This window comes from Sciurus carolinensis, chromosome 1, assembly GCF_902686445.1.
Source record: "Sciurus carolinensis chromosome 1, mSciCar1.2, whole genome shotgun sequence".
NCBI classification, from domain to species: Eukaryota; Metazoa; Chordata; class Mammalia; order Rodentia; family Sciuridae; genus Sciurus; species Sciurus carolinensis.
Window position 1 is genome coordinate 27,703,131 of NC_062213.1, and position 12,984 is coordinate 27,716,114.

General features: G+C 32.0%; 1 protein-coding gene across 1 annotated transcript in view; it reads left to right on the plus strand.

Annotated features, from left to right (window-relative positions):
* Positions 1-12,984, plus strand: part of Csmd3 (CUB and Sushi multiple domains 3) — a 1,190,022-nt gene that overhangs the window by 1,029,111 nt on the left and 147,927 nt on the right. Inside the window, 3 exon segments of the mRNA XM_047516388.1 lie at positions 3,606-3,719; positions 4,238-4,333; positions 5,919-6,122. Coding sequence (XP_047372344.1) covers positions 3,606-3,719; positions 4,238-4,333; positions 5,919-6,122 — 414 coding nt within the window.

Here is a 12,984-nt window from a genome sequence, read left to right on the forward strand (position 1 = left end):
CACAAAACTAAATTATTTGCATTGGTTTCTTTGTAGGGATATTTTACATATTTACTTTTACCTTACTAGATTTCCTTTCTTCCCTTTGCTAGCTTGCTATAATGCATATAACATTAGGCAAACTGATTTTTTAACGAAAGAGTTAAAAAGCATTATCTTTAGTATCTATTATGCTTAAACAAGGTTTAAATCCTTTAAAATGTTGTTTTCCCTAAGAAACAGCTTGTTGCTTAAAACTTACTTTTATACCTGAGAGCAAAGAAACTTTTAACTGAGATGCAGGAAATTCTTTAGCTTTATTTGTAAACCAAGAAACAGAAGAGAGGTTGTTTCTGAAAGAAATGATCAGCCCAAACTTTGGGGGTTAAGTATAGTTTCAGAGGTAAAAGAATTGTCCAGTCATTAGGTTGGGGCATCAATATCTAGATCAGTGTTAAAAGATATTTTTTTAAAATGTGGGTATAATCACAACTTTCACACAAATATAAAATATACATATATTAAGTATTTTATTAACTCCCAGTAAAATAATGAGGGACATGGCCAGATGTTACAGTGATTCAAAAGAGAATTCAAATAACTGAATGATAGATGATTGATAGGGAAATAGAAGACTAGATTATATAGGTAGGTAGATTAAATAGATAAAATAAATTTATAATTTGATAAAAAAGATTGATTTGCTTAGAAATCCATTGCACACACCACAGTCCCCATAAACACAGGTGACCAAGGTATGCTAGACAATAACTTCCTTAACAACAATTTGCCTGTAGAGCTGGACATGGTGGCACATGCCTGTAGTCACAGCTACTGGGGACTGAGGCAGGAGTATCACTTGAGCCCAGGATTTCAGGACCACTCTGGGCAACACAGGGAAACTCCATCTCAAAAACAAAAACAAAAGCAAAGACAACAAAACAACGAAAAAACAACAGTAATTCTTTGGTTGCCTTTAAAGTCTCTTTTAGTTTTCTATCAATTTCAAACAGGCAAAGGTCATTCAGAACATTTTAGAAACAAAAGACCTGCTGTCTGCACATATAAAATGAAATACATTAGCAAACAGAATCAGGAAGCAAAACTGAAGGATATCAATTAATTTTTAAAATTTCTGACTGAGAGGGGAGGATTTGGTTTAGAATTATAATGCATTGTCAAATGAAATAATCTAATGATATATAGGAAATAAAATCATTATGCAAGTATTGTTGACTCTCATGTTATACAATAATTTATTAAATATGTCCTTTATAATTTTATATTTCATATAAATATTTTTCTAAAAAATGCTATTTTTTTTAGGATTTTTAATTTAAGATTTCCATTGTCCATGTTAATGCAAAGTTAGATCACAGTTAAAAGAAAAGTGGTTGGCTCATTGCTTAATATATCAAGATTCAAAACTTCACTCCCCCTTCTCAACTCTCTCTACGCTCATCTCAGGGTTACTGCAATAAATTATAAACATGACTTACTAACAATGCTCAAAAGACTATGCCCTACATTTTTCTTTACTTAACATGATGCAAAAATATAGTATTAGTGATGGTATTATTAATAGTTGTGGTCTCTGTATATTCAATTTAGAGTTGAAAATTGGTCTGTCTGTAGAGGAGCAATAATTTATAAGTAGAAGCCTAAATACAAGAAGAAAATAGGAGGCATTTTTGTATTTTCCTCAGAAAAAGCTCTTAGACAATTGTATTATGGTTGTTGTGGATGTTTGTAAATGTAGTGGTTTGCTTGAAAATTAAACATCTTTCCTAGTTGAATCCTTGAGATATCTAGGGATAATAAGTTAAAGGATGTTGAATTTATGTTTCTTTTAATGACTTCCCCAAAATGTTAGGGAAAAAATAAGTTATCTGTCAAGACTCTTATTGTACAATGTACTTGATAGAGCAAATTTTTTGTGATTAAAGTAGTATTTTTTTTGTTTGTTTTGGTTTGGCCACTCGATAAGGCTAGGGCAACATGGGCAATGTGGATTACAATACAAATTGTTTTAAAAAGATGAATTTGAAAACAGATCATCCAAACACCAATGATACAAAAACTGAAAACAAAACCTTTCTTAATTTCTTCCTTGAAATATTTTTGAAATAGTTTGGGATTTAGGGGACTAAATTCAGGATCTTTTATAAGGTCTGAGTTCAAAATATTTCATATGATCATTAAAACAATTCTTTACATGTATCTGGTTTGGTGGAAACATAAATTTTCATGACTTCTAGGAAATATTTTAAGGAGGAGCATTTACAAATTAAGCACTTCAGTGTTCTGAAATTGTTCAAAGCAGTGACCCTATATCTGCTACTATGTTCATTGTTTTTGTTTTTTTTTACTCCACCAAAGAACTGGACTGAGATCACCAGCTTATTTTTGCAGGCAAAAAAGAAAAAAAAAAAAAAAAGAAAAAGAAAAAACACCCTGTAGCCTGTTTACATATTATGTGTAATCTGTGTTCATATGCAAAACTCAGCACTTTTCAAGTGAACTAGGTTGTTTTCAAAGGGACCACCAAATGATGTCCATAATCTTGACTAGACATGTAAAATATAAATGTTTAATTTAATTGAGATAATGTGATTTTTTTCTTTATCAAAGTTATTTTGCTTTTATACTATTACATTTTTTAAAATTCATACTCTTTTAAACCCCCCACATTTTTTCTATCCAATGAAGTATTTTAAAGATAACGATTGGAACCCATTGAAAAAAACTTTTGGCACCAAACACAAATTGATTTTGACTCTAGAATAGGTTCTTTCTTTGAAGATACAGTTTGAGGAGATTTTTCATGTAAATTTAATTTATAATTAAAGACAAGAACAACATGAAGTAAAAGTGTCTCTCATAAAGCTCTCTTGGTAAGTACTTCAGCACTGTGCTTACCATTGCAAAAGTAATCATTTCATGAAATTTTATAATTTCAATTACTGAGGAATCATAAATAGTATTTTTTTTATTTTGGCAGAGATTACTAATACAAGGGTAGGAATCATTTTTTTAGAGTACAATGTAAAACACTATCTCTGACAAGTATCATGTTGATATATCGTCAGCAAAACTATTTGTAATGACATTTTAAAAGCTATCTTTAAAAAAACAAAATCAAACAAACAAAAAAAAAAACACCTGAATTACACTTATCTCATCTAAAGGAGGAGAAAAAAAATTAGAAAAAGAGAAGAGAGTCACAAAGTGAAAAGAATCAAACTACCATTGGGAACAATCCAAAAGTAGTTATTTTAAGTATTTAAGTATTAATCACCAACCTTGTGATTTCTGATCTAAATTAAATGCTATACCTATTTTATATTTTAAATATAGTCTTCTTAAAATTTTACTGCTTTTAGGCCATGGTCATTATCTTTTTGACCTGAAATACATGTGTCAGCAATATCGACCAATTGGCACCTATCCCCTTTTAAAGGTTAAAAAAAAAAAAAAAAAAAAACAAGAAAGAAAGAAAGATAGATGACTATTATATTGTAATACTTTGTTCTCTCTCTCCTCCTCTTTCTATTTTTTTTTTGTTTTTTGTTTTCGTTTTTGGATGGTTGGTGATTTGTTTGCTTCTCCTGGTTCCTGTTGATCAGTGGTGTTTGGCCAGTTTGTATTTTTCCAGACATCACTCCACGATGTTGTTGAGGTGTTTGATGGGCCAACTCAGCAATCTTCTCTGTTATCTTCCCTCTCAGGATCCCATTCAGGTATCCTTTAATAGAACTGCCATGCATCAGCTATTGATTTAAGACTGACTTTGATTAGTATTATAGAGAAAGCTGAGATTTATATCATCCATTTTACAAATGAAGTAAACTGAAAATAGAATCATATATATATATATAGATCTTTTTTTTTTAAAATAGAAACACAATTTGACAGTAATGCAGAAGCTTGAGAAAAATATAACCGACTATTTTCTGGGCTTGTAATCAAGTAAATATATTTGATCACAATATGTGGTACTTAATGTAATATAAAATATTTAAGCATTCTTTTAAGAATGAGTTAGTCTGTATCAGAATGTAATTAAAAGCCTTCTGGGTAAAAAGATGACAACTGAAGCTGAACCCAAAGAAAATATATTGTTAGTGGTAGAATAGTTTAAAGCAATTTGATAGAACATAGATTGAAATTTTCAAATGACAGTGTAAAATAGTATAATTTGTTAGGTTTACTGAATGAAAATTATTTATGATATCTTAGTGTTTGTTTTGTTGAGTAGGAGAATCACTTCCACTGAGTTCAGGTAATCAGATCACAATTCGATTTACTTCAGTTGGACCAATAACAGCTAAGGGATTTCACTTTGTTTATCAAGGTAAGTGACCCTGTAGTCTAGAAACACACTAAGGAATGATATCAATTTCCATGCTGTGTTCAGAGTTATTGAACGATGTGATCCTCATAACCATATAGGAGAGATAAAAGACTTTTTTAGTTTTTGTTTTGTTTTGTTTTGTTTTCAAGTAGTTTTACCCTGTTTCCCACACTCCCCACTCCACTACTAGGACATTGTCACTTTTACCACAGTAAAACAGAATTATCGCTTCCATCATCATTCTTCATTTAAATGTCTGATTTTCCTTCCTTCCCAGAATACTATTTTCAAAACATCGCTGTTTTTCTGACAATTGTTCACTCTCAACATTTTCTATTTTCCTTGTAGTGTAGCACTTTAAATTAAAAATGTACAAATTTTTGTCCTGATATATTTAGACATTCTAAGAAAATTATTACTCTATTCTAAAATAATACTTTCTCATTCTCTCAGGAGAATTGAAACTTTTCCTTATGATTTGTAAAGATTTTGCACTATTAGAATTTCATTCAGACTGCCTTTTCTTGCCTTATATAAACAATGTTCCATATTATCATTAAACTAAATTAAAAGTCACCATTTGAAATACTTTTGTTTGAATTATATATGATCATGGAGGAGTTCTTCTCAAATGTACCTTTAACTGTATTCCTGATAAATGTATAAAGATTTATAATGTTATTCTTATTAAACTCTTATCTAGTTTATCAGTTGGCTATGTTATTATAATGTTTTATTTTTAATTATAGTTCCCCATGTAAAAAATTTGAAGTATTATGAATTTAACAAGGCACTATAAAAATTGAGTTATAATTACTCAAGTTACATAAGAGAAATTGATCTATTTAAAATTCATTGTATCTTTTTTTTTGGACTGCTGTCAATCTCTTAATTCACATTTGTATATGTTTTAAAAAGAAAAAACATCCTGTTATCATTCTCTTTTACTAATTTTTTAAAAAGGCACAAATGAAGGACACATAAAGTCTAAAAGCAATTTCAAATTTGATACTGTTATTATTGACATAAAAACTTCTATTGTTGTTAATCTGTCTGACTTATACACTGAATGTAATTATTGTCTTCATCAATAATCAACAAGTTTTGAAACCCAAGTTTCTAAACATGTCATAACAAATAAAATGAGCTTGCATCTAGAAATCTGTTTACAGAAAAAATACTGAGAAAAAATTGTACTGAAAAACTATTCCATGTAAACTGACACATTTTTTAAAAATTTAATATCCCAAGACAAAATAAAAGATAAATTTTGATGCCATAAATTGCAATACCTAAAAATGCTTTGTTGTATTAATAAGAGTTTGGTAAAAAGAAAAATAGAAAAAATTCTCAATGTTGTTTAAATGATTAAAAGAAAAAGTTTTGTAACAAAAATGTTGATGACGATGGCTATATTCATTTTAAATTTTATTTTGTGTGGACTTTAAAGCTTAGATATGCACTCAAGTTGTTAAGTAAAGTTCTGACAAAAGTGAATTTCCTATAAACTGTTTAAATAGTAACATTTGAAATCTGCATTTGTCTAACACATATGAAATTAAAACCAACAATTATTTCTACACAGCTGTTCCTAGAACAAGTTCTACACAATGCAGTTCTGTTCCTGAACCAAGATTCGGAAGAAGAATTGGCAATGAATTTGCAGTGGGTTCTTTGGTTCTTTTTGAATGTAATCCAGGATATATTCTCCATGGATCCATAGCAATTAGGTGTGATACAGTGCCCAATTCTTTGGCGCAGTGGAATGATTCTTTACCTACCTGTATCGGTGAGTATATTAATTTATATGCTCTGTGATTTTACATAATTTTTTACCAGACTTTTAATTTATCTCCTACAATGACAGATAAAATTGCATGCATTTATTATGTACATGTTTTGAAGTATACAAAAGTTTCATATTTTTCTGATTATTATTAATATTGAACATTTTGTATATACCTCTTGGGCATTTGTATGCCTTCTTTTAAGAAATGTCAATTTAGATCCAGTGTCCATTTTTTTGATTGGGTTATTATATTTTTTTAATTTTTCTTATTGAGTTTTGTGAGTTCTTTATATACTCTGGATTTTAACCCCTTCTCCAATGTAAAATTTGCAAATATTTTCTTTTATTTTCTATACTTTCTTTTTATTGTGATGATTATTTCCTTTGCTGAGCAGATGCTTTTTAGTTTCATGTAATCCCATCTGTCTTTATTCTTTTTGATCCAGGCTATTTGTATATTTTTGTTTTTCACAAAACTTTTAGGAAGTAATTCTTAAAGAAGATTGAATTTAGTCTCTGTATTGCATTGTGTAGTATGGACATTTTAATAGAATTCATTCTTCCAATCTCTGAATATAGCAAATCTTTTCATTTTCTTGTGTGTCAATGATATAGGACAGATGAGGCTGGATACCTGGGGAATTTTCTGGAAGCAGGTTTATTTAAACTGTAGCAGTCCACAGGAGCTAATGCATAAAAGTCCCAGGACCCCTGGGTCTGGAAATTTTTTTAGATATATACTCAGTGGGATGGTTACATGACAGTGAGTGAGTACATAACAGTTACTCTTTATCCCATATTTTAGGTCACACAGAGATTTCACAAGTTTTTACCAAGGAAAACAGAAATTGTAACTTTTGCACAGCAACAAGCTTGACTGCAGACTCGGCTGTTTTTTGGGGGCAGGTGGTACCAGTATTGAATTCAGGGGCTCTTGACCACTGAGCCACATCCCCAGCCCTAAATCGTATTTTATTAAGAGATACAGTCTCACTGATCTGCTTAGCACCTTGCTTTTGCTGAGACTGACTTTGAACTCTCCATCCTCCTGCCTCAGCCTCCCTGGCTGCTGGAATTACAGGCACATGCCACCACGCTCAGCACAGACCCAGCTTTTACAAGAAAGAGAAACATAACCTTTACAACAAAGAGGAAGCTTCAAACTACAATGAGCTCTCTGAAGAAATCTTGCTAACATTCTTTGTAAAGATCTTGCTAAGTAGGAGAGAAGCTTATACATTACAATTATGCTGGGGGTCTTTTTGGTGGGGGGGAGGGTAACTTGGTGGGTGCATCATCATCTTCAATTTCTTTTATCAGATCTTGTAAAGATCTTCCATTGGGCTAAGTGTACTAGATTTTTTTTAATGGATATCGAAAACAGGATTGCTTTATTGCTTTAGATTTGGTTATTGGAATATAGCAATACTACTGATCTTTGTGTATTGACTTTGTATCCTACAACTTTGCTAATTTTGTTTATTAGTTCAAATAGGTTTTTGGTAGAGTCTTTCAGATTTTGTAAATATAAGATCATATCATATGCAGTGACATCTTGACTACCTCTTTTCCAATTTGGAAGCTCTTTATTTCTTTCTTTTGTCTGATTTTTGGCTTAGAACTTCTAGTACTATACTGAATAGAAGTGATGAAGGTAGGCATGTTTGTTTTCTTCCGTAGCTTAGAGAAAGCTTCTAACTTTTCCCCATTCAGTATGACCTTATTAAAAATAGCCTTTATTAAGTTGAGGAATGTTCTTTGTATATCTAATTTATTTAGCACTTTTATCATTAAGGGGTGTGGCATTTTATCAGCCTTTTCTGCTTGTATCAAGAGGAGTTTATACTTTTTATTTTTCATTCTGTTAAAGTAGTGTATTAATTTCTAGTTTTGTGTAGTTGAACCATTCTTGCATCTCTGGGATGAATCTTGCATCAACTTTTTGTTGCTGTCACCAAAATACCTTCAAGAACAGATTAGATTAGAAAAAGTTTATTTTGGCCCATAGTTTTAGAGATCTCACTCCACAGTTGGTCAATTCCTTTGATTTGGGCCCAAGATGAGGCAGAACATCCTGGTACAGGAACATTGTTCCCTGTGGCAGCCAAGAAACAAAGGGAGAGAGAGAGAGAGAGAGAGAGAGAGAGAGAGAGAGAGAGAGAGAGAGAGAGAGAGAGAGAGAGAGAAGGGAAATATAGACCCCTAAGTTACACTTGCAGTGACTTTCTCTACCACATCTTACATGCCTACAATTACCACTGTTAGTTCATTCAAATTTTTAATTCATCAAATGTATTAATCCATTGACTACAATAAAGATTTCATAATCTAATCATTTCATCTCTGAACATTTCTGCATTAACACAGAAGCTTTTGGGGGATACCTGCTATTCAAACCATAACAAATCCCATTTGATTAGAGTGAATAAGCTTTTTAATTACTGTTGCATTTTGCTAGTATTTTCTTGTGGTCACTTGCATCTATCTTCAGAACTATCAGGAATAAATTTCTGTTATTCATTTCCTAGTCTAATGTATTTAGTTACATAAAGTCTGAATGGTCTAAGGTAGTCCTATTACTAAATAACTTAAATACATATTTAATTTAATCTTCAAATGAACCTATAGAGAAGTTACTCTTGGAATTTGTAGATGAATAAACTGAGTCTTTTATGATTACACAAATGGTATGCCTTTACTCCATGTACAAACAGAGAAACAACATGTATCCCATTTGTTCACAATAAAAAAAAATTTTAAAAAAATAAACTGAGTCTTAGAGAAACAGTTTTTTTTTTTTTTTTTTAATAGGAGCATAATGTAAGGAGTGGAGTGTAGTCAAGATTTAAAACGAAGTTTTTCAAACTTCAAACTCCAAAATAAGAGATAGAGTACTGCTTCTCTTTATGCTGTGATTTACAAGCCATTTCTCTCTCAATTATACTTCTCCATCTTATGTATCATGTACACTTTCTGACAGGATTATGATATATTTTAAATAATCAACAAACATAGTAGATAAATTAATTGAACTTGTGCCTCCTATTTTATCGCCAACATAGAGCTAAGGTTAATGGGACAAACAGATATTTCCCTTAAGTACTTATATTTTTGTAAATAAAAGTAAATAATTTTCTTCCTTCTGAACTACAGTATATTTTTGGTTTCTTAGTCTAATAAAATAGGTATAAATAAATTATCTAAACTGAAAGGATCTATGAGCTTAAAGAAATGTTTATACATGTCTATGCCAGAATTAGTCAATATGTATAAATTATAAATTAAATTGCTTTTAAATCAATTTAATAATTGAGAACAGACATGTGATAGCAATCTCTTCAAAATCACAACAGATTTTTAAGTATTTCTTTATAAATATCCAGACTCAATCACTAATTCTTACTTTTTCCCAGTGTTTGTTTAAATAAATTCTGCATCATTTTTAGTTTATTTATATAAGTGTTCATAGAAAATACCAAAAGCATATAATAGAAGATAAATAAATCAATAGTCATCTTCATTTAGAATCACCTATATATTGAGAACTTCTTCAAAATAATAATTTACTATAAAATCAGTTATATGATTACATGGAAATTCATAAACTGGGTCATTAATTTTTAAATATCATTGGGAAAATTCTATAGATTTTACTTAGTGTTCAAAGAACCTTCATAGACAAAGATTTCTAAACCTCTACTGCACAATCTTTTAGCCACAAGTAACTAAGCAAAACCCAAGGGATTGGGGGAGAAAAGTTATCATTGCAATAATATAATGTTATGCTAACAAACTAAGGGCAACTCTTAGTCATCCTGGCCTGGCTGACAAGTTCTAATTGGAACTTGTTTTACAGAATTTATAGTTGATAGGCTCTTTTGCTTACCAGGGTTAACTTTTTTGCTTAAAAGGTTAAGTCCTTTTGAGAAAACATACCCATGCCGGTTAGTTTTAAGTCCCTGAGTTTATCTATCCTCCCCCTATTGTAAAATGAATAGTTTGTAGAGTTGAGATTAGGCAGATTGGATTTTAATGTAGCTGTCTTGTCAGACCTTGTGACACTGAGCACAGCTGTTGATGCACTGGTTCTGCACTAGTATTTTCTTAAACCCCTAACCCACTTCTCAAGTATAATTTCTACCTAAGAACTTTGAAGTTGTTATATATAAAAGTTTACTCTTCATGGAATATTTTGTATGTGTATTGGCTTCTGTCATTCTTTCAACTCTAGTAATTTTGGATTCCTTGACTTCAAGACTTGTATTTATACTTAAAATTTTTAAGAAAATTTTTGGGAAAATATGATGATTTTCTTCACAAACAGAAATTATTGAAGACTAAACTAGAAGGAATGTGAAATATCTTTCCATCATTTGATACATGCAATAATAAATGTTTTTGGAGGAATAATTAAAGCAATAAGCATATATTCATAATGTGGTTTGTTTCTAGTGTTTGCAAGTTTGTCAAACATAAAATAAAAATAATGTTAAAATAAAAAACAAGCTTAATTAGCCTTGAAAACATTTTAAACCAATATTTGCACTGTTTCTTCAAACATCATATTATCTAAGGAAATATATTATGTCTACAAAGGTGTGAAGATAAGACAGAAAGATGAAAAATAAAGAAAAAATTAGCTGACAAATTGAAAAGGGGAAAGAAGAAAAATTTAAGAAAATTTGAGCCAGAGGAAGGGGAAATGAGAAGCTAAAAAGGAGAATATTTGTGAAATGGGGAATAGCGAGTAGGAAACTATGAATTTTAGATTATAAACTATTCTTGAAAAAAACTGAAAAATGTCCCTATTCTACATGATTACTACAAACCTTCTTCATCTGGAAAATGTTTCAATTCAGTAAATTCTAATGTTTTTGTCATCAGAAATAAAATCCATGTAACTAAAAGGGAGATTATGTAATTCAACTAGAAACATACCTCAGCAAGCACAGTAGAGCCTACCTGAAACTAAGCCTGTGAAAGATTCAAAATATTACCTACTCTGTGGCTGACACTTAGCTTTAAAAGTGAATGCTAAGTTACTTGCCACACTCTAGAAGTAGACTGAACTCTTTTCCTACCTTGGGAGCAAGAGATGAGGTGCTTAGAGCCCATAAATTTTGTCGGCAGCCTAGCTATTTATAATTCCCTGGACTTCTTGAGAAACCTGTCATTTTATCCCTGGAGGGCCTTTAAACATAGCATTGACTACTTTTTTTTGCATTGGTTGACGTTATGTTCTGAATATTTCTGTTCCCTCAAAATTCATATATTGACATTTTAAAATGTCAGGTGGATAGCATTAGGAAATGAGTACTTTGGGATGAACTGTGAACCCTCATGAATGGGATAAGGGCCTTATAAAGAGACCCTGGAGAGGTTTCTTGTCTCTTCCACCGTATGAGGACACAGAAAGAAAATGGCCATCTACAAACCAGGACACAGGCCCTCAGTAGACATCAAATCTGCCAGTGCCTTGATCTTAGGCTTCCTAGCCTCTAGAATATGAGAAATAAATTTTTGTTTTGTTGTGAGTCACTCAGACTCATAGCAGCCCTAATGAACCAAGGCAAAGAAACTGGTACTAGTAGTGGAATGCTGCCTTGATAAATACCTGAAAAGGTAAAAGTGGTTTTGGAACTGGGTAATGAGTATAGGCCAGAGAGTTTTCAGGTATGTGCTAGAATAATCCTGCATCACTCTGAAAGCACAATAAAGGGTGATTCTGGCCCTGTTTTCCTAAAGTTTCAATTAGAAAATAATAAAGTGATCATGTAAAAGAATGTTGGTGGAAATACAGACAGTAAACGTATTTTATATCTCTGATGAAAATAAGGGACAAAATTTTGGACAATTGAGAAAAGCCTATACTTATTAAAAAGTACAAAAATCTTGGCTGGATTGTACTCATATTCTAGTGCTTTGTAGGTAGGGGAACTCATGAGCAATGAAATTGGATATTTGCCTGTGGGAATATCTAACAATGTTGGAGGTACAGCTTGGCTGTTTTCAATAACTGGTATTAAAATTTGAGATGATAGAAATGATTTAAATATGGAATTGTTAATCATAAGTGAAAAAAACTTAAAAATTCTTGTCAAGAGACAATTTTAAGGGCAAAGCCAAGCAATGTAGATAAGGAGTGACCATCTGAATAGAGCTAGTAGATGTTCATGGGCTAGTAGCTATTCATTTTGTGCATTCAGTGAGCAGATTATACAAGCCAGAACCTATTGTCCCTGACAATAGAAGCATGACCCTACCCTTTCAGAGTACAAGGTCCTGGGGTACAGATTTCAAAGGAAGGGCCTCTGCTCCCTAACATCATCTCACAATCCCATACTTCACTCTCATACTTAGTCACTGAGCTCTTTAGCCACTCAGGTCTGATATAGGTTGTGCTATTCCCATATAGTTATGAGGGCATGGTTGCTACCATATATATATGAAAGGCACCCTGGACAACATCTCTACAGAGGCACAGAACTGGCACAGGGTGAAGGCACTGCACAGAACCTCAACCTGGTGGAGCTATGTGGATAGAGCTACACCCATGACTCCAGGTCAGTAGTTCCTACTGGTGTGCAATTCCAGCTAGGAAGAACCTTAGGTGTGCAACTTCAACCTGTGAGAGCTGTGACATTGTTATGCTAGCAAAGCCACGGGAGTCAATCCACACTGCCCAACATCTGCCCAGCAAAGCTGTGGTACGTGTCTGAAGTAGAGTTTCCTTCTCACTGTGTCCAGAAGACAGACTTCCACTCTTGTGGTTCCAGAAGCCACTACCACAATCTCAGTGGGACTAGAGGATAGAGCATCAGACTTTGAGGTTTTGAACTTGTCCAAGATATATGACTCTTTT